The sequence below is a fragment of the Pelobates fuscus genome, chromosome 4 (assembly GCF_036172605.1).
Source record: "Pelobates fuscus isolate aPelFus1 chromosome 4, aPelFus1.pri, whole genome shotgun sequence".
In the NCBI taxonomy this organism is placed as follows: Eukaryota; Metazoa; Chordata; class Amphibia; order Anura; family Pelobatidae; genus Pelobates; species Pelobates fuscus.
Window position 1 is genome coordinate 232,904,447 of NC_086320.1, and position 21,948 is coordinate 232,926,394.

Here is a 21,948-nt window from a genome sequence, read left to right on the forward strand (position 1 = left end):
GCACAAGTTAACTATGTCCTAAGCGGCATGGCCAGCGCTTACCTCACTGCTGCCTTGCAGGCTCTGATTACAATTTCCATTGAGCCCTTACTGAAAGGAGGTTAGGTTCCAATATGGTGGTGAAGTCGGCTGGCCTTTACATGATGTCAGGAGGAAGCGACTTCCACCTCTAGTCACCCTGACTCCCCAGGGACACAGGGCTGGGGCAAAAGACTAAACCCTAGCATTTTGTTACTAGGTCCCATCTCATCTAGCCCTGTTGTGTCACTTTGTCCCCCATCCCCTATGTCTCCATTTGTCACTTGTTTCCTAGTCCTGTGTCACAATCACTGCCTAATTCCCTGTCACCCTAATCCCATAGGCTTTGGTTGACAGAGTGACACAGGGCAAAAACAAAAGATAGACAAGTGGTTAGAGGATCTAACCCCTCTTTTACTCTGTCCCCATAGCCTAGCGTCACTCTGTCCACCTAATCCACTATCACTCCAGCCCTGTTGTGTCACTTTGTTCCTCTAATCCTCCATCCCTGCACTGGACAAAAAGGCTTAAGTTGGCTAACTTGTAGGAGTTGCTGTCTGCAACTTGCATGCATGGTTAAATGATAGGGCAAGCATTATTATATGACAATTTGTGTGACTGTGTGTGCATATGGGCAAATAACAGTGTACACATGGGTAACTTACAGTATATGTTACAGTGTGCATGCATGGATAAATGAGTGTATATGAAGGTGCATGTATGGTTTTATCACAGTTTGCAAGCATGGTTAAATTACACTACATGCAGAAGTGAGTAATAAGCACTTCCATTTTTGAAACCTGGAGCTGAAAAATGTTTTTTTGCTGGTGAATGTAATGTGCATTTATACAAAAAGATACTACTATACAACATTGTGCTACAATGAAATTGTTTAACCATATACCATACTAACATTTATGGTATTTCAATTTTAGTGTTACATGTTAAGTCTATTCTTTCTTAAGCCCTCTTTCAGGAACAAAATTTGCATGTGTGCATTTGCCTGTTTGAATTCACCAGTTTTAATTTGCCTGTGTGAATTTGGCGGAAAATTTAGATGCCCCCAGATTTTGTCCCGAATGTAATGCGCCATCGAATATAATGCATGATCAAATTTTGGAAACTTGGTTTTCCAAAAAAGGTGTGCATTAGATTCAAGTAAATACGGTATAGACAGTCATGGAGATAAAAAGTACACCCTCCTTTTCATTTGTAATGGTTTTACATATGAGAACATAATAACAATTGTCTGTTATTTTTTTAGCAGATCTTAAAATCAGGTAAATGCAACCTCATACGAACAACATATGACACATTATACAATGTCAACATTTATTTAACAAAAATAAAGCCAAAATGAAGAAGTCATGAAAAAGTAAGTGTGCAGTCCCTACTGAAAACATATCTGACTTTAAATGCTGACAGCTGTCAACTCCCTGTCACCACTATTGAAATTGTGCAGTCCGTAAACAACCACTACTCACTAACTGTGCAACAGGCATTTCAGAGAGTAGCGGCTGTCGTGTAAAAAGTAGCAACAAGATTGAAAACCATCTCTAAATATGGCACATGCAAAGGTTTGGGCATTAACCCCTTAAGGACCAAACTTCTGGAATAAAAGGATATCATGACATGTCACACATGTCATGTGTCCTTAAGGGGTTAAAGACCTCAGATTAGCTGAATCAAACTGTGCATCTTCAACTACTGTGGTACTACTGGAACTCACATTTATGTTTAAGAGGGACAGCCTGATAGAATATTTTGGAGGCTGTAGTCCAACAATAGCTGAGGAGTCACATTTTGATACTGTATTAGTTGTATTACGTCAGTAAGTAGAGTATTGCAAGATTAATTTGTTTAAAAAGTAACAGTAGGCATTTACAAATAAAAAGTGATGTGGTTTAATTGAAAGGAGACATATTCTATTTGTAAATAGTCCACAAATCATGGGCATCCTCAGCCAAGACAACAGGTGCCAGATTCTCACTGCCTTGTTTTAGAATGCTGTCTAAGCTGCCATTTACGTGGGGAGGTAAAGAGTGATAGAGGAAAACTAAGTTTGCTCCACAGCATCCAAATCCATTGTCTGCGATGCACAAGTCTATTACATCTATACATACATCATTAAGTACGAATATGCCAGAGTGTGCATACATGCACTTATTGCATAATGGCAGTGCTTTGTAGGTGTGCCATATATCTAACCTACACTGCACTGTATATCTCTGTCAAGGTCACAATAGTATAACACAGATGTCCCGGTAACATATAAAAATGTGTCAAAAAAATAAAAATAAAAGTAAAACATTTTTTACGATAATCAAACAAAAGAAACATGCAGACAATCATATAACTTCCACTTATGGTTTCGCCATCAGGAGTAAAATTATTGCAGCCACTTGGAACGCACTAATAAAACAATTAACTGAAAGTGAGAATTTCTAAAGGGAGGTGTGCTGCTCAAATTGCTAACATTTTGTTGACAGACATAAAAATCCATATTTAATTTAAATAACACATCTATTTTAAGGTAGGCAGTCATTGAAACAATGGGTAAATAACCATACACACTGTTAAAGAGTTTGATTGATTTTAACTAATCCCAAATGTAGTGTTTATCATGCATCTACTTTGTGACTGTTCAAAGCATGGCTCTCATAAAATGTATCGCAGAATGTTCTGCTATCTGCTACATTAAACACTCATATCTGCGTGACTGATGGGAAGCATTGATTTTATACTAATAGTTCTGTTTAAATATAATTTCAGAAATACCAAGACTAGATGTTAATGGATTCATGTTTGTAGTAACCAGTCAGACTTGGCAAACTGGGATGGGCCTGCACCCTTCCCTGTCATCATTTCAGTTTAGCAGTTACATCAAGATATACTATAATAAGTATCTCATTCAGATTTAAGCATTAATCACAAGATAATAAGGCACAATTAATACAGAATGCATAGTAACCACTGGTATGTACGCAGGAAAAAAAAGCTACTAATGAAGATAAAGCAGCTATGTCTACCATTTGGATTGGTCTTTGATGATGATAAAACATTCTATTAATATGATCCCTCAAACATATGGATATCAGCATATATACATAAACTAAAATAATGTAATCAAGAAATGACCATACAATATAAATATTGGCTATGCACTAGGGAAACAGCTTCCCTTTAAGTATATATATATATCATATTATATATAAATCCTCACAGCCCTGAACACACCAATCATTAATTTAATAGCTAACAGTGGCTAGCATCCAATAGCAAAGTGGCAAAACACTGATAAAAAGGGCATATGGAGACCAGCTAGCCACCAACAGAGAAATGAAGATTGCAGATAAAATGTTTCCGTTTCTATTCAGCAGAGCTTCTTAGTGCTTATGGTGATATCCAGCTACACAGTAACTGCAGATCTACTTGACAATAATTTAGAGTTCAGACACCAAACCTGGTCTATGTTCTTCTATGACCTAACTTTCCCTAAAGGGACCATGTCTATAATAAAGTGCAATTTTTTAACATATTTTAAATATTTTAAATGTGGAGCAATCACCATGGAAACCAGTGTAATCATTTGTGCAGGTTGCTCTGCATTTCACATTAATTTTTAAATGTCTTTATGTATATGACCTAACAGAATAAATTTGGAAACAAATCTAACACTAGATTTATCTTAAAACCAAATAAAAATATGTTTTTTTTTTTTTTTAAATATTATTACTGTCAGAATTATGTGAAGATTACATAACCATATAGCTGTGTGCAAAATTAAAATACACAATTAGGGATTCAACAACACAACCACATATAAGTACATTAGTCTCTTTACAGAAATACTATATTGTTATATATTTGCAATGCATTACCTATCCCTGTTAAGCCAAATTATCATGTATGATAGCATTTAATCGTGAAAAAAGTAATTTATTTCATATGCAGTTGTATGTTGTTATACAATGAATGCATTCGGCGGCAGGATGTAACGCACAGACAAAAATTGTTTCTCAACCTACACCTTGTACATCAAAATAATAAATATATTTTCTTGGATATTATTTCTGCGCCGGTATTTCTTCTGTTTGTGGGGTTTATATAGCAGATTTGCAGAACAATAGACAAGTCTAAGGTTTACTTATTGAGCACCAAAGGGTTATATATGCTTTCACAATGACAGGGTTAAACATTTGGAAGTCATGGAGCTCGGTAATTAAATAGTCTCCTATACCTGCCTGGTACACAGTTAGGGAAATAAGCATTCATAAGCAGAGGTATATAGCCACACATGATGTATTTATTGAACGAATTAAAAAAAATAGAAAGGGCTGTTCCACTAAGAACGGAAATGGATGCAATCACTTGACATATCTCTCACCCTCGGTGATACATTGTAAGATGAGCTACTGGACACAAGGTATCTGAGTAGCAGGTGGTAGTTGCTGTGTCTAGAGATGCATGTACCAAGGCTATGGGACATACTCCTGTTTCCTCCTCCCTCCCATACTTCTGTCTCTTGTGCTTCAGCAAGAAGGAGGAGGAGAAAGAGGGAGCCCCACAATTCTTTAACAGACAGAGGCAGAGCAACTGTAAGGGAACGTCTGAAAACTCCTGCCACCAGCAAAGAGTAATGCTATTGCTCCTGCTACCATACAGGTATATTACTCAACTCTGCTACAGGGTGGGCTAGATTCATTTTTACTGGGCCTTGCCCAATTAGGCCCTTCCCCAGTTACGCCCCAGATGTTAGGATACCATTGTCATCAACAGCACATGTTTAGATGGAGTTAAACAATAAATGCATAAAAGTGTCTGTTTGCTGGCTGATGCTATAAAAGTAAGAGCTGTGTCTAGTATGCCCACATTAATAATGATAATTAAATAAATAAATAAATACATTGCACTGACCACATAGCACTCTCAATCCACACTGCATAAATAAACAATGTGTGGCATAAAGGTGTATAGTTACTTACCAAGAGATGCAGAAGCCTCTCCTTGATTTTTGGCAAACATAAAAGAAGCCAGGGATGATCTGAATCCAGTATCCGCTGAGTACAATACAGGTACAGCTGCTGATGCTAGTGATGATGCTGGCTGGCAGATCTGCTTCTAATGCTAGAAACTGACCTTGCAGAGCTGGAGCAGCAGCATCCTCCCTCTAGCCTGCGTCTGATCCTGGGGATAGCTGATTACAGACACTGATCACAGCATACCCAGGGCTTGTCAAGGCAAAAAATAAAGGAGAAGAGATGAGCTCCCCTCTTCCTCCTCCTCCTCCTCCTCCTCCTCCTCCCTTCTTCTCCCCTACTCCGCTCTTTTTGCAGCCTTCACCTCTCGTTCTAAACGTTCCGAATCCCGAATCTCGCAGCCAATACGATGTCTACACACAGTGATAGCGTTTTATCAGACGATGCAGCTTGACTCAAGGTCCCTCTGGCTTTATAGATCCCCTGCCACTGGCTCAACCATTCGTCGTTTTTCGCGAAGATATGGAGACTGGGAGAAGATGCTCCTTTTGTGCTTGTGTGGTGCTGATGAGAGGATGCTGCTTCTCTCAATTGGAAAGCAGAGAGAGAGAGAGCATGTACCACCGCCCCTCTTCCCCACACTGAGAGCACGGCTGGGGGAGGAGCTGTGTACTACAAGCTGGGGGCGAGGTTTAGCCCGGCTTCTAGTCCTCTATTGCTGCTAGAGGAGAGAGAGAGCGCACGGTAGGCAGGCAGTGAAAGGTGGGCGCAGAACGCAGAGCCAGAGGCAGCTCCGGCTAGGTGTCACTCACAGCGCACAGAAGGAGGGGCGTCAATCCCTACCGTCCCTATCTAATTCTATCCGTTATGATTACTCATTGCAGAGAGGGTAGATTTAAAGAGGCAACGCAATCAACATTTTTTGGACAAATCAGAATAGAGAGTTGATTGTAAAGCAGTTATTTTATAAATTATAATTACATGGAATCTGCTACAACTTTTACAAATGGTCTGCTGATGTAAGGTATAAAATGGCATACTATAACTGACTGAGACTAGTATAAGTGACAGCACAGTGTTTATAGTGGCAGTGACTATTAAGCAAGGCAGATGTCTAGCTGACATTTGCCAGTCTTGCTGCTGTGGATCACTGCATTATAAGCCAGTCTTTTGCAGATACACTGGCACTGGCAGATTTTGCCTATATTTTAAATTGTGCAAAACAGATAACCTAGGCCAGCCTGCATTCTAGATGCATTTAAGCATTTAAAAGGACCAGACGTTTTTGTAGGATAATCATGGCTTGTAAAGGTGTAAACCACAAATCATTTACTAAATACCCTTCCATAGTAATTATAGTAGTGCATTACACTTTGCAGCCACTTTTGTTTGTTGGCTGATCCTGATTCTATTTGCCCTCTGGGAGGCATAACCTACTAGCAAAGCTAGTGGGTATAGGGCAGCCTCCCGGAGTCAAATGCCAGAGCTGAAAAAATGCTTGCGCTGTGCTCCTGCACTGCAATAGCATTTCAGCCAATCAGGTAATCAGGACAGTTGTGTTGAGCGTGGGAATCCTGCTTACCTCAGATTTTTAAAATGGCATAATTGATGGAGGACTCCAAACCTGTGTCTGCCACAAATTTATTGGATGACTCTCTTAGAGGCAGCCCCATCAATGTTAGAAAGAGGAGGATATGGTCCCAGTTTTACATAAAAAGAATAAAGAGAGGCGGCTGATCTCTTCTGCCAGTTCCTCGTCTGAGGAAAATGTTTCTGCTCCTCCTTCCCCACATACTCGTTTGAGTAAGCAAAAAGTAAAGGAACAGGATCCCAAAAGTGTAATAGTGTGTTTCCCTTGTTTGAGCACCAGAAACACCTTTCAGAGAAAAAGGACAAATCTTTTTGGAGGTTAGATAACCCTTCTGCTTCCTCTTCTAGAGCGTTTACTCATTCTTCCTCCCAAAGCCATTCCAGTTCTAGACATGGCTCTTCATAAATAGACTGGGAAGCTGAGGAAGTTGTCAGTTCAGCAGCTTCCACTGAGCGAGGGAAACTTAACAACGTTCAGATGGCAGGAGTGAGTCTCCTAGTAAAGTCTCTTCCATCAAAATTATTTCACTCCAGATGGGCTATGGAGCACGATTCTGAGGTTAGAGATTTTGCCAAACTAGCCTTAAGATCCCCCTTGGTTATAGAGGATGACCTTCTCCTTAGGAACCACATTGGTATCCCGGACATCCAGGATTTAATGGCTCCTGCTCTGTTATCTATCACAGGGAGTGTGTATCTACAGATCCCACAGACCAGACTTTTCGTAATATACAGTTTAAAATTTCTGTTGCTGTGGGCCCACTATTACTAATGCTGGATAAAGCAGAAAAAGTAGGCAATGTTCAGAAACCTTCTGCTTCATCTCTGCTGTCGTCTAAGATGGCTTTATTGAAAGCGTCCGGCAGGGCAGTGCTAAGTATTGACCAATCCTTTAATTACATCTCAAACATTCGCAGAACACGCTAGCTCCACCCAGCATGAATGTCTGACCTAGCCCCTAAATCACATGAGTTCCCAAATTTGGAGTGTTCTTACCTTTTCAGTCCCTCGTTCATTCAGGAAGTTAAAGGCCGTTATAAGGCAAGGAGATACTTTTCAGAGCTCAAAAAGTCCTTTCCTGGTTACAAGAAGCCCTTATGGATAGAGGGTCACCTCTATCGGGCTGCAGGAGCGTCCCGAGAAGCATCTCACCAGGCCCAGTACCACCGCTACAATGGAAAACACAAGCTTCCAGGTGGTGGCAGAGGAGCTCATTCCAGAGGTGGTCCAGCTTCCAAGAGAAAACCCATGCATTCAAGTAAGTGTGCCTCCTCATACGCCACTAAATTGGATCGATATTTCTTCAGACAAATGGGTCGTAAAGATTTTTCAAAGGGGTTTACAACTCCCCCTTTTAAGGTTCCCAGTTCAGAGGTTTGCTAGAGAGGTGAACCCAATGCTAGATGCCTCCCTGTCCCTAGCTTTAAATCAAGGGAATATAGAGTTGGCATACATGTTTATTACAGGATGGGTAAGTCCGTTAATCCCAATCCCCAAATCACCCGTTACCTGTAGACCGGTTCTAAATGTGAGGTCTCTGAACACTTTCATCAAAATAAAAAGGGTTTAGGATGCAGGGTTTAACAGATATTTCAGGCTTATTACAGAAAACATTTTTCTGCATAAAGTTAGACCTAAAAGATGCCTTCCATTCAGTCCCTATAGTCAAGAAACACAGGCTTTCCTCAGGAAAGGTGTGGCAGTGGACTGTTATGGTGTTTGGCCTAGCCAATGCACCATACACATTCTCAGAATAATGAAATCAGTAATAGCCCATTTCAGACTAAAAGGTTACATGTGTCTGTACTATCTAGACGACATTCTGCTCATGCACCCTGATGGGGAAGTCTTTGCTTCTCAGAGGGATTATCTTGCTTCCCTTTTACAAGACCTAGGGTTTGTAGTGAATTTATAGAAATCAGTCCTAATTCCCACTCAAAGCATTCTCTTTCTGGGTTTTGTACTGAATACCAGGATTATGTCACTAGGAATCCCTCAAGACAAATGGGACAAATTATTGGTACATCTGACCTCATCTCTCAGGCACCAGAGTTGGTCCTTGAGAGATCTGGCAAAGATTATCGGGAAATTAATAGCTTTAACACCAGCCTACGACAATTCCCTGAAGTCTGCTGTTTTTAGGGAATTGATTAAGACAGGGTGGCCATTGGAAATCAAAATTCTTTCTCCCCAAGAAGGTCAGAGCAGAGTCAAGTCTATTCTGGGGTTAGAAATCCCACTTCCTCATCCTCTGTTAGAGCAACCCTTTACAGTTACTCTAACGTCAGATGCCTCAAATCACGGTTGGGGTCCGTTTACAGCCCAAAGCGCGATAAGAGGAATTTGGTCAGACCAAGAGAGACTCCTTCCTATAAACATCTTGGATTTAAGAGCAATAAAATTAGCTCTCCATGGCCTAGTTCCTCTAAACCAGTTACCGACATTGGTAAAAGTCCAATCGGACAACAGGATAGTGGTGAATATAAACCACAGAGGGGGCACAAGATCAAGCGGTCTTTGTTTGGAGGCTCTAGGTCTATGGTCTTGGGCTTTAGCAAACAAAGTTCAGGTTTACGCAGAATACGTTCCGGGAGAGGTGATCAAACTCGCAGATTCTCTCTCTCGCCAGAGTTTGTCTCTGGCAACGATTCAATTAAAGATTGCTCTATTCCAATGGATAGAAAGGCATTTTGGCCAGAGACAAGTAGATCTGTTTGCATCCCAAACATCTGCACAAACTCCCAGGTTTGTCTCCAGGATTTGGACAAAGGGAGCTTGGAAAATGGATGCACTGTCTTTCTAATGGACAGATGTTCCAGCCCCTTATGCCTTTCCCTCTCCATCTTGATGATTCTGAAAGTGCTGGAGAAGAGCCACAGGGACAGGGTACAGAGTTTAGTTCTCATTTACCCAGTATGGACCTCTACACCCTTGATCCATCAGTTAGTCATGGGAACGAAGATTCCACTGGGAATGACTGTGGGCTGCTTTCAGGGAATCAGCGATCTTTTGCTCAAGCTTTCGCAGCTGATCCCTTTAATCTGATCAGGTTCTGGACATCATTAATTCATCTTTAAGACACACAACTAGGGTAAGATATAGAAGAATGGGAGGTTTCTATTCTATCTACTTCTCCGGGATCTGATACCATTCCATTGGCTTTAGAATTTCTTACCCTTAAGTTCCATTCTGGTTTAGCGGTCAGTCAAGACCTATGGATCTGCTTTAAAATTCCTTTTCCCTAACCTTATTCAGGATGCCCTGTATTTGAGATTACTGAAAGGGTTATCAGTCTGCCGCCCATTTACTACATGTTACACATCTACTTGGGATGTAGAACTCCTTTTAAATTTCCTTAATTTTTTGGATAATGCTAAAATTGATTTAAGATGGACTGCTATTAAGTTGGCTTCTCTGCTGTCTTCTCAAATCCATATATCAAAACCATGGTTGTCCCTGACCCTGGGAGGGTTCCATATTATACTAAAAGGGAGACAAAAAACATCCCATATTTGCCAGGTCCGGTGGAATTGGATTTGGTTCAAGATCCTTCTGAACCAGACTTATGTTTAGTCAGTTTGTTACAATCGTACCTTGACCTTTCTGCTGCATTTAGAAATATCAGTCAATTATGTATTACATCAAGGAATCCCTTTTGTCCAGCCAAGGTTAATACAATTAGACATTGGATACTTTCCGCCATGTCTTTGGCTGGTATTGATGTTTCTGTGTTCAAAGGTCACCCAATTAGGGGCACCTCAGCTAATAAGCAGCAGCAAAGGGCCTTCCCCTCCCTATTATATTGAAAGCTGCAAGGTGGTTGTCCAGTAAAACCTTTGCTAGATTTTACTGGAGGCAATGAGAAGTTAAACGCCTTCAGTTTCTTAGGACCACCACCAGGTGTGTGCTATTCTACCCACTAGCTTTGATAGGTGGTTATGCCTCCTGGAGGAAAAATCTGAGTTTGCAGGAATCTATGATCTGCAAGCTTTCTTTGTCTTAGGAGGTGCACAACCACCTAGCAATAGCACCCGTCCCACCCTCCCCTAGGGTAAGGGTTTTTCCTGCTGGTGGTAGTTTGTTTTTCTTTACGTAAGATTATCTTGTGCTTATTCAGCCTATTTATAACTGTTTTCAGTTTTTTTTTACATACTATATCCGTACTCCAAGACAAGACCAACAAACCAAGGATTGGATGCTAGTAGTATCTGCAATAGTAAATTCTCATGGGCTCCCTGCATAAAGAATCTGCTTTCAGAGACTTGTTACAACGTTTCATTTTTCTTTACAGAACTTATTTTGTTGCAATTTAGGATGTTCCGGTTTCAGTGTCTATTTGCTACTTTCTTAAGCTTATGCATTGTTGCCTTGTTATCTGTTTAGCAGTGTGTATTATACAAAGTTTTCAAGTCCATCTCATATGTCTTTACGACTTCTTAAATATTTCCTTGTTCCCCTTTACTATTGGGTCCTTGAATTATTTTATTTTTATTTTTTTTATAGATGTTTAATTAAGTTTCTCTACCCTTTGGGTAATACATATTCTTAGCGCTTCGTGGGATGACCTAACCATCCGCAATTTCCCAATTTTACAAATCTAAGGTAATCAGGATCCCCGCGCTCAGCACGGCTCTCCTGATTACCTGATTGGCTGAAACGCTGTTGCTTTGCAGGAGCACAGCAGGAGCATTTTTCAGCTCTGGAATTTGACTCCGGGAGGCTGCCGCATACCCACTAGCTTTGCTAGATGGTTATGCTCATCCCTAAGACAAAGAAAGTTTGCAGATCATAGATTCCTGCAAACTGATTTCTTTTCAAAAGTACAAAGGTAAAGAGCGTATTCCTCTTTACAACCTCTGCCCCTCTTGATGATTCAAGTACCAGATGCCGTGTTGTATAGGCATGTGCATGGCAGGGTTTAAATTCTTACACAATCATGAATAAAACATTAAAAATATATACACATAATATATTTTAACATATAATATAATGTTTACAAACATATCGCAATAATAACTTTAATCACTTTAAAAATGACGTAACCTGTAACCAAACATCTCCGGTCTTTAAAACCCCAGAAATTTTACTCATGACTTAGCCCTCTTAGCCAGAATCTAAACATATCTATAACCAAAACCACCTAGTCCACCCCCTTTTAAATAGGAAGGTGACCTAAGTCATTAGATCTACTTCTGGTCGTCCCCACGTCAAGACCAGTTGATGGAATATCTTGGAATTTAATTGCCATTAGAGATGTCCCGAATAGTTCACTGGCGAATAGTTCCTGGCGAACATAGCTTGTTTGCGTTCGCCACGGCGGGCGAACATATGCGATGTTCGGTCCGCCCCCTATTCGTCATCAGTGAGTAAACTTTGACCCTGTACCTCACAGTCAGCAGACACATTCCAGCCAATCAGCAGCAGACACTCCCTCCCAGACCTTCCCACCTCCTGGACAGCATCCATTTTAGATTCATTCGGAAGCTGCATTCTTAGTGAGAGGAGGGACAGTGTAGCTGCTGCTGATTTAATAGGGAAATCGATAGCTAGGCTAGTGTATTCAGTGTCCACTACAGTCCTGAAGGACTCATCTGATCTCTGCTGTAAGGACAGCACCCCAAAAAGCCCTTTTTAGGGCTAGAACATCAGTCTGCTTTTTTTTCTGTGTAATCTAATTGCATTTGCCTGCCTGCCAGCGTGTGTGTCAGGCTCACAGCATATACTGTGCCCACTTGCCCAGTGCCACCACTCATATCTGGTATCACAATAGCTTGCATTTAAAAAAACAAAAAACTTTTTTGACTGTCATATAATAGCAGTCAGTTTCCTTCAGACGTGTGCGTTTCAGGGCCTGCCAGGGCACAATGTCACACCAGTGCAACTCATATCTGGTGTAACAGTAGTGTACATTTAAAAAAAAAAAAAAAAAAACTTTTTTGACTGTGAAATAATAGCAGTCAGTTTCCTTCATGCGTGTGCGTTTCAGGGCCTGCCAGGGCACAGTGTCACACCAGTGCAACTCATATCTGGTGTAACAGTAGTGTACATTTAAAAAAAAACTAGAAATTTGACTGTGAAATAATAGCAGTCGGTTTCCTTCACACATGTGCGTTTCAGGGCCTGCCAGGGCACTGTGTCACACCAGTGCAACTCATATCTGGTGTAACAGTAGTGTACATAAAAAAAAAAAAAAAACTAGAAATTTGACTGTGAAATAATAGCAGTCAGTTTCCTTCACACATGTGCGTTTCAGGGCCAGCCAGGGCACAGTGTCACACCAGTGCAACTCATATCTGGTGTAACAGTAGTGTACATTTAAAAAAAGCAACATAGCTTGTTTGCGTTCGCCACGGCGGGCGAACATATGCGATGTTCGGTCCGCCCCCTATTCATCATCATTGAGTAAACTTTGACCCTGTACCTCACAGTCAGCAGACACATTCCAGCCAATCAGAAGCAGACCCTCCCTCCCAGACCCTCCCGCCTCCTGGACAGCATCCATTTTAGATTCATTCGGAAGCTGCATTCTTAGTGAGAGGAGGGACAGTGTAGCTGCTGCTGATTTAATAGGGAAATCGATAGCTAGGCTAGTGTATTCAGTGTCCACTACAGTCCTGAAGGACTCATCTGATCTCTGCTGTAAGGACAGCACCCCAAAAAGCCCTTTTTAGGGCTAGAACATCAGTCTGCTTTTTTTTTCTGTGTAATCTAATTGCATTTGCCTGCCTGCCAGCGTGTGTGTCAGGCTCACAGCGTATACTGTGCCCACTTGCCCAGTGCCACCACTCATATCTGGTGTCACAATAGCTTGCATTTAAAAAAACAAAAAACTTTTTTGACTGTAATATAATAGCACTCAGTTTCCTTCACGCGTGTGCATTTCAGGGCCTGCCAGGGCACAGTGTCACACCAGTGCAACTCATATCTGGTGTAACAGTAGTGTACATTTAAAAAAAAAAAAAAAAACTAGAAATTTGACTGTGAAATAATAGCAGTCAGTTTCCTTCACACATGTGCGTTTCAGGGCCTGCCAGGGCACAGTGTCACACCAGTGCAACTCATATCTGGTGTAACACTAGTGTACATTTAAAAAAAAACAATACTTTTTTGACTGTGAAATAATAGCAGTCAGTTTTCTTCATGCGTGTGCATTTCAGGGCCTGCCAGAGCACAGTGTCACACCAGTGCAACTCATATCTGGTGTAACAGTAGTGTACATTAAACAAAAAAACCTAGAAATTTGACTGTGAAATAATAGCAGTCAGCTTCCTTTACACGTTTGCATTTCAGGGCCTGCCAGGGCACAGTGTCACACCAGTGCAACTCATATCTGGTGTAACAGTAGTGTACATTTAAAAAAAGCAATACTTTTTTGACTGTGAAATAATAGCAGTCAGTTTTCTTCATGCGTGTGCATTTCAGGGCCTGCCAGAGCACAGTGTCACACCAGTGCAACTCATATCTGGTGTAACAGTAGTGTACATTAAACAAAAAAACCTAGAAATTTGACTGTGAAATAATAGCAGTCAGCTTCCTTTACACGTGTGCATTTCAGGGCCTGCCAGGGCACAGTGTCACACCAGTGCAACTCATATCTGGTGTAACAGTAGTGTACATTAAAAAAAAAAAAAAAAAATTTGAATGTAATAGATTGAATAGCAGTTAGTTGTCTGCAAGCGTGTGTGTCAGGCCTACAGCGTCTACTCTGCCAACTTCTGCCAGTGCACAGTGCCACTCATATCTGTTGTCACAGTAGCTTGCACGCATAGTACCACTAATCGAAAAAAAAATGACAGGCAGAGGCAGGCCACCCCGCAGGGGCCGTCGTGGTCATGGTGCTGTGATTCCCTTTGGCCCTAGAATAATGCCCAGTGTTCAGAGGCCACGTACCCTGAACTTGAAAAGTTCTGAGGACATAGTTGACTGGCTAACACAGGACACCCAATCTTCTACAGCTTCCGCTCGGAACCTTAACGCACCATCCTCCTCCAGCTTAGCTTCGGGCACCTCTCAAGTTACCACTCGCCCGCCTGCCACCTCCATGAACACTAGCACCACAGCCGCTTCACTTGATCTGTCAGAGGAGTTATTTACACATCAGTTGGAAGAAATGTGTGATGCGCAACCATTATTGCCAGAGGATGTAGATAACAGGGATATGTCTCAGTCAGGCAGAATTACACACATGGACGTACGGTGTGATGATGATGATGTTGTACCCGCTGCTGCTTCCTTTGCTGAGTTGTCAGATACAAGTGAAGCGGTTGATGATGACGATGCGTCCGTGGATGTCACGTGGGTGCCCGCTTGAAGAGAAGAAGAACAGGGGGAAAGTTCAGATGGGGAGACAGAGAGGAGGAGGAGACGAGTTGGAAGCAGGGGGAGGTCGTCGCAAGGAGCTAGTGGCACAGTCAGACAGCATGCATCGGCACCCGGGGTCAGCCAGACAGCACGCCAATCAACGCATGCTGTTGCCACCACCAGAATGCCGTCATTGCAGAGCTCAGCAGTGTGGCATTTTTTTTGTGTGTCTGCCTCTGACAACAGCGATGCCATTTGCAACCTGTGCTAAAAGAAACTGAGTCGTGGGAAGTCCAACACCCACCTAGGTACAACTGCTTTGCGAAGGCACATGATCGCACATCACAAACACCTATGGGATCAACACATGAGTACAAGCAGCACACAAACTCAAAGCCGCCATCTTCCTCCTGGTCCAGCATCTTCAGCCACGTCAACCACTGCTGTCCTCCTTGCCCCCTCTCAACCATCCGCCACTCCGTCTCTCGCCTTGAGCAGTTCCTGCTCATCTGGCCACAGTCAGGTGTCTGTCAAGGACATGTTTGAGCGTATGAAGCCAATGTCACAAAGTCACCCCCTTGCCCGCCATCTGACAGCTGGCTTGTCTGAACTCTTAGCCCGCCAGCTTTTACCATACAAGCTGGTGGAGTCTGAGGCATTCCAAATTTTTTTAGCTATTGGGACACCGCAGTGGAAGGTACCCGGACGAAATTTCTTTGCACAAAAGGCAATCCCGACCCTGTACTTGATTGTGCAAAAGGAAGTAATGGCATGTCTGGCACACAGTGTTGGGGCAAGGGTCCATCTGACCACTGATACCTGGTCTGCAAAGCATGGTCAGGGCAGGTATATCACCTATACTGCGCATTGAGTAAACCTGCTGACGGCTGCCAAGCATGGAATGCGTGGCTCTGCAGAGGAGTTGGTGACACCGCCACGACTTGCAGGCAGGCCTGCTGCCACCTCCTCTACTCCTCCTACTCCATCCTCTTCCATAACCTCCTCGGCTGAGTCCTCTTGTGCCGCTGCGTCTTGCTCCACATCAACGGCACCCCCCCAGCTCCCCAGGTACTATTCCACATCCCGGATACGGCAGTGTCACGCCATCTTGTGGTTGACTTGCCTGAAAGCAGAGAGTCACACTGGACCAGCACTCCTGTCTGCCCTGAACGCACAGGTGGATCAGTGGCTGACTCCACACCAACTTGCGATTGGCAAAGGGGTTTGTGACAACGGAAGAAATTTGTTGGCGGCATTGAATTTGGGCAAGTTGACACATGTGCCGTGCTTGGCACATGTGTGTAATCTGATCGTACAACGCTTTGTGCATAAGTACCCAGGCTTACAGGACGTCCTGAAGCAGACCAGGAAGGTGTGTGGCCATTTCAGGCGTTCCTACACGGCCATGGTGCATTTTTCAGATATCCAGCGGCAAAACAACATGCCAGTGAGGCGCTTGATTTGCGACAGCCCGACGCGTTGGAATTCAACACTCCTAATGTTCGACCGCCTGATCCAACAAGAAAAAGCCGTTAACGACTATTTGTATGACCGGAGTGCTAGGACAGCCTCTGCGGAGCTGGGAATTTTTTTGCCACGTTACTGGACACTCACGCGCAATGCCTGTAGGCTCATGCGTCCTTTTGAGGAGGTGACAAACCTAGTCAGTCGCACCAAAGGCACCATCAGCTACATCATACCATTTGTTTTCTTCCTGGAGCGTGCCCTGCGAAGAGTGCTGGATCAGGCCATAGATGAGCGTGAAGAGGAAGAGGAAGAGTTGTGGTCTCCATCACCACCAGAAACAGCCTTATCATCATCGCTTGCTGGACCTGCGGCAATGCTGGAAGAGGATTGTGAGGAAGAGGAGTCAGAGGAGGAATGTGGCTTTGAGGAGGAGGAGGAAGACCAACCACAACAGGCATCCCAGGGTGCTCGTTGTCACCTATCTGGTACCCGTGGTGTTGTACGTGGCTGGGGGGAAGAACATACCTTCATTGACATCACTGAGGAGGAGGAACGGGAAATGAGTAGCTCGGCATCCAACCTTGTGCAAATGGGGTCTTTCATGCTGCCGTGCCTGTTGAGGGACCCTCGTATAAAAAGGCTGAAGGAGAACGACCTGTACTGGGTGTCCACGCTACTAGACCCCCGGTATAAGCAGAAAGTGGCGGAAATGTTACCGAATTACAAGTCGGAAAGGATGCAGCATTTGCAAAATAAATTAAAAAGTATGCTTTACACAGCGTATAAGGGTGATGTCACAGCACAACAGGAATCTAACAGGGGTAGAGGTGAAAGTAATCCTCCTCCTCCCACGACCACGCCGGCAAGGACAGGATGCTTTACAGATGTGTTGTTGATGGAGGACATGCAGAGCTTTTTAAGTCCTACGCATCGCCAAAGCTCTTCGGGGTCCACCCTCAGAGAGCGACTCGACCGACAGGTAGCAGACTACCTCGCCTTAACTGCAGATATCGACACTCTGAGGAGCGATGAACCCCTTGACTACTGGGTGTGCAGGCTTGACCTGTGGCCTGAGCTATCCCAATTTGCGATAGAACTTCTGGCCTGCCCCACTTCAAGTGTCCTGTCAGAAAGGACCTTCAGTGCAGCAGGAGGTATTGTCACTGAGAAGAGAAGTCACCTACGTCAAAAAAGTCTAGATCACCTCACCTTTATTAACCCCTTAAGGACACATGACATGTGTGAAATGTCATGATTCCCTTTTATTCCAGAAGTTTGGTCCTTAAGGGGTTAAGATGAATGAGGGATGGATCCCGAAGGGACTGACAGTGGGCGATACATTCAACTAAAAAAGGCCTGATGAGGGGGACGTAACAGGGATTAAACTGATAAGAATAGTACTACTTAACACACCACTCCTATCTGGTGGCACATTAGATTACACGCGCAGTGCCCCAAATCTGAAGTAGGAGGACCAACCAAGCATCTTTTTCCATCTCCCGGTTCCTAAAATCGATGCCATATACACGTCCGCTGATAGGGGATGTAACAGGGATTAAACTGATAAGAATAGTACTACTTAACACACCACTCCTATCTGGTGGCACATTAGATTGCACGCGCAGTGCCCCAAATTTGAAGTAGGAGGACCGACCAAGCATCTTTTTCCATCTTCCGGTTCCTAAAATCGATGCCATATACACGTCCCCTGATAGGGGACGTAACAGGGATTAAACTGATAGGAATAGTACTACTTAACACACCTTATAATAATGCAGAGAGAGGCAACGCAGAGAGAGGAGTCTGAAGAAGAGGAGTCAGAGGAGGAAGGTGGCTTTGAGGAGGTGGAAGACCAAACACAGCAGGCGTCCCAGGGGGCTTGTTGTCACCTTTCGGGGACCCTTGGTGTTGTACGTGGCTGGGTGGAGGAAGAGACCTTCAATGACATCAGTGAGGACAAGGAACGGGACATGGCTAGCTTGGTATCCAACCTTGTGCAAATGGGGAGTTTGCGGTTGTGCAAATGGACTGTTTGCGGTTGTTTGCGGTGCGTTAAACGGGGAGTTTGGTCTGTCACTGTGAAGCGGGCATAACCCTTACACTACCTGATCGATACAACATCATACCTGATGTTTTAAAGCACGTTATTCCAAACAATTTAGGGATGTTAGGTGATTTATGCCCATTATGGATTAAAACCAGACTCTGCATCAACTATGTAATGGGAGATTTGCCATGGATCCCTCTCCGGCATGCCGCAGTCCAGGTGTTAGTCCCCTTGAAACAACTTTTCCATCACTATTGTGGCCAGAAAGAGTCCCTGTGAGTTTTAAAATTTGCCTGCCAATTGAAGTCTATGGCGGTTCGCCCGGTTCGCCCATTCGTGAACATTTGCGGAAATTCGCATTCGCCATTTGCGAACGGAAAATTTTATGTTCGCGACATCTCTAATTGCCATTCCTTGGGATCCAGATAATTCCTGCTGAGGAAGTCTGCTCTCGGATTTTCTGGTCCAGGAATATAGACTGCCGACAGACCCAACACCTTCCCCAATACCTTCTCTTGAGCCCACAACATAATGGGTTCCAGTTCCAGAAGAAGATTCTTTCTCCTGGTACCGCCTTGCTTGTTTATTGTCCAAGTGAGCCCTCACCAATTTTCCCATTAATACATCCTGGAAATGTGTCAGGGCTAAGAAGACTGCTCTTAGTTCCAGAAGGTTGGAATGTGGGAGGCTATCTTCACCCATCTGCCCTGGGCATTCCATTGAAGGAGACGAGCAGCCCAACCTGAACCACTGGCATCTGTAGTTAGGTTCAGCCAATCTATTTCTCCTAGAGGAAACTCTCTGCGGAGGTGAACAGGATCTCTCCACCAGTCCAAAGTCTTCCGGAGGAATGCCGAAATTACTATCTTCTTGGACCACTTGTTTTTGTCCTGATTGAACCTTTCCAAGAAATACCTCTGAGGATAACGCAGGTGCCACTGAGCCCATTTTACTAGACCGATTGTTGATGAAATGTTTCTCAACATGCTCATATACTCTTCGGCTGTGACCCACTCTGTGAGTCCTTCACATTTTGTGTCTTTGACATGACACAAACTCTTCTTTCCTTTGAAAGAAAAAACATAGCTAACTTTGTGTTGAAGCATGCTCCCAGGAAGCATAAACTCTGGGAGGGGTCCAGATGACCCTTCCAATAAATAAAAAGGAAGAAGTTTACCTTGAGTGCCTAGAAGGAGACCCTCTTGAAGACCTAGACACTGACATTAGGGCAGCTATAAGAAGGAATACACAGGAATTAAAGAATGAAGAATACTCTTTAAGAAGAGTAAACCTAAATGCTAAAGATAAAAGAATCTTTCTTACCTGCACTAACCAGAATAAACGCAAAAGAATGTATTCTTTAAGGAATTCCAGCTTACATCCAAGGAGAGAGAAAAAGAACACACTGTCTCTTTAACGTGTGACATGTCATGATTCCCTTTTATTACAGAAGTTTGGTCCTTAAGTGGTTAAATAGCAACAACCGAATGAGCAATACACTGAACTATCTTAAATGCGCATGCCCAATCAGCCCAAATTTTAAGGGAATGCAAAATCTTCAATACACAAAAAACGAACATACAGTTCGTTTGCCGAACAGTAACCATGCATATGAAGACAAGAAAATTCATACGAATGAAAAATTCATACAAATGAAAAAAAACAAACGAACGCGAACAGAGCCTATAAGGAGAACACCGACCAAAATGGCGTAATGGTGGGAAACTGCCGAACGCAGCTTCCAAACGAATGAACAGTAAGAACACAGGCAAAAAGCCCGTAAGAAGGTCTCCCCATATTAATCCGTTACCAGTAAAAAACTGATAAAGGATGCAGGTAACTTATATCCAAAAATGATATAAATATTTTGCAGGAATGTTTATCCATTATACCGCTACCATTATGATCACTGCGGATTACATATAGATTCAATATGTGTTTACTACATGCACCGCTACCATAAGGATCACTGCAGCTATAGATCCATGAAAGGAAAAGCATGAGTCACACATAATGACCGCTACCATTACGATCACTGCGGACTTATCATAGGTATAAAGTGTATACTCCACGCACCGCTACCATTAGGATCACTGCGGTTAAATCTCTTATGCGTGAGACCACTTAAGAAAACCGCTACCCGTAGGATCACTGCGGTACAATTTCCATCACATAATACCCATTATATTACCGCTAATAGAAAATTATTGCGGAATTCTTCTAATATTAAATATATCTGCCTTGTATATTTTCTTGTTTAATAACATTTGAAATTTCAATTTCTTCCAGGAGAGAGAGGCTGAACTCTCCCGGGAATTAAAGAGGTAAACTTAAATTAAAATAAAGTTAAGGTAAATTACCTGAAAACATGTCCACAGCCAAGAGGACATGAAAAAAGACTTATGATACCAGGCAAGGAGGGCTTATTTGTAAGTATGTCCTAAACAGCCAAGGGGGAGGAGCTAACCCTATCGTGATGCTGCTATGGATTAGTATCCAGGAATTACCACTACACTGCACCCAAAATCCACTACTGTAGACCTTGGGCAGTTGGAAATACCTGACCCATTAGAAATCAATCCTAATGCCATATATCAGGTATATACCCTTAATCGTGAAATGCATAAAGATATTACTCAAGTAACATACCCCACGTGACAAATACACCTCTGTACTGCCTAATGTATGGTCACAATCCAGGAAGCACTGTAATTCTCTTAAGCATTGAACAATGTTTTTAACTGTCTTCTCTTTTCATTGTACCTGTATCAACTTGAATGTCCTGTACAAATAACCTTTCTGGAATAACATTTAAAAAAAAAAAAAAATATCACTAAAAATAAATAAATATCACTATATAGTACCCCCAATGAAAATATGCATGTGTTTAGTAGTGTGTTTTTTCATTAGGGGTATAAGTAAAAACAGCTTGTAAAAGCCGCAGTTCTCTTGTCTGAAGCCTTGTCAAACCCTACCCTTTTTCCCCAGCATAGTCTTACTGTGGCAGGTACTCTGAGCAATTGCTGCCTGTTGAGTTTAGCTAAACAAATCAGGAATTAACAGGACTGGTTGTCTGACAGCCCACAACAGTGGATTTGAAAAATTCATAGTATGGCTCAGCGCACACACAGATCATTTTTAAGCATTTTTTTCAATCATTCAAGGCTATTTTAAAAACAGCTGTCTCATGTACACAATAAGGGGATTTAATTATATTATATGGTCATATTGTGTATAAGTCCCCTAGCGTTTAAAGGGTTACTCCAACTAAAAGTTTTCATAAAACACTGTTTTTGGCTAGAGTAATCCTTGCTGTACGAGTCCATCACACCCACCCAGCAAAAACGTACCTGTGTTGCAATGCCAGGGTAAGGTTCTCAATGCAGCCCAATCCTCCTCAACTGGCATCAGCAAAAAAGAGCAACAAAATACAATATGTATGTAAAAATTATAAAAAAACAAAAAAATGAATACCACAAGAATAGTGAAAAATGGCACCTCAACACAGCTAAAATAAAATGCATGTGAGAGTCCCTATGGTGTATT

The 21,948-nt window shown here is 42.7% G+C and overlaps 1 protein-coding gene across 8 annotated transcripts in view; it reads right to left on the reverse strand.

The window, feature by feature from the left end:
* CTNND2 (catenin delta 2) overlaps window positions 1-5,276 on the reverse strand; it is a 1,082,982-nt gene extending 1,077,706 nt beyond the window's left edge. For all 8 annotated transcript variants that reach the window (XM_063451948.1, XM_063451945.1, XM_063451947.1 and 5 more), the window contains exon 1: window positions 5,004-5,276. In XM_063451948.1, coding sequence (XP_063308018.1) covers window positions 5,004-5,043 — 40 coding nt within the window. In that variant the 5' untranslated portion in view covers window positions 5,044-5,276. The remainder of the gene's footprint in view (window positions 1-5,003) is intronic.
* Between the last annotated feature and the right edge of the window lie 16,672 nt (window positions 5,277-21,948).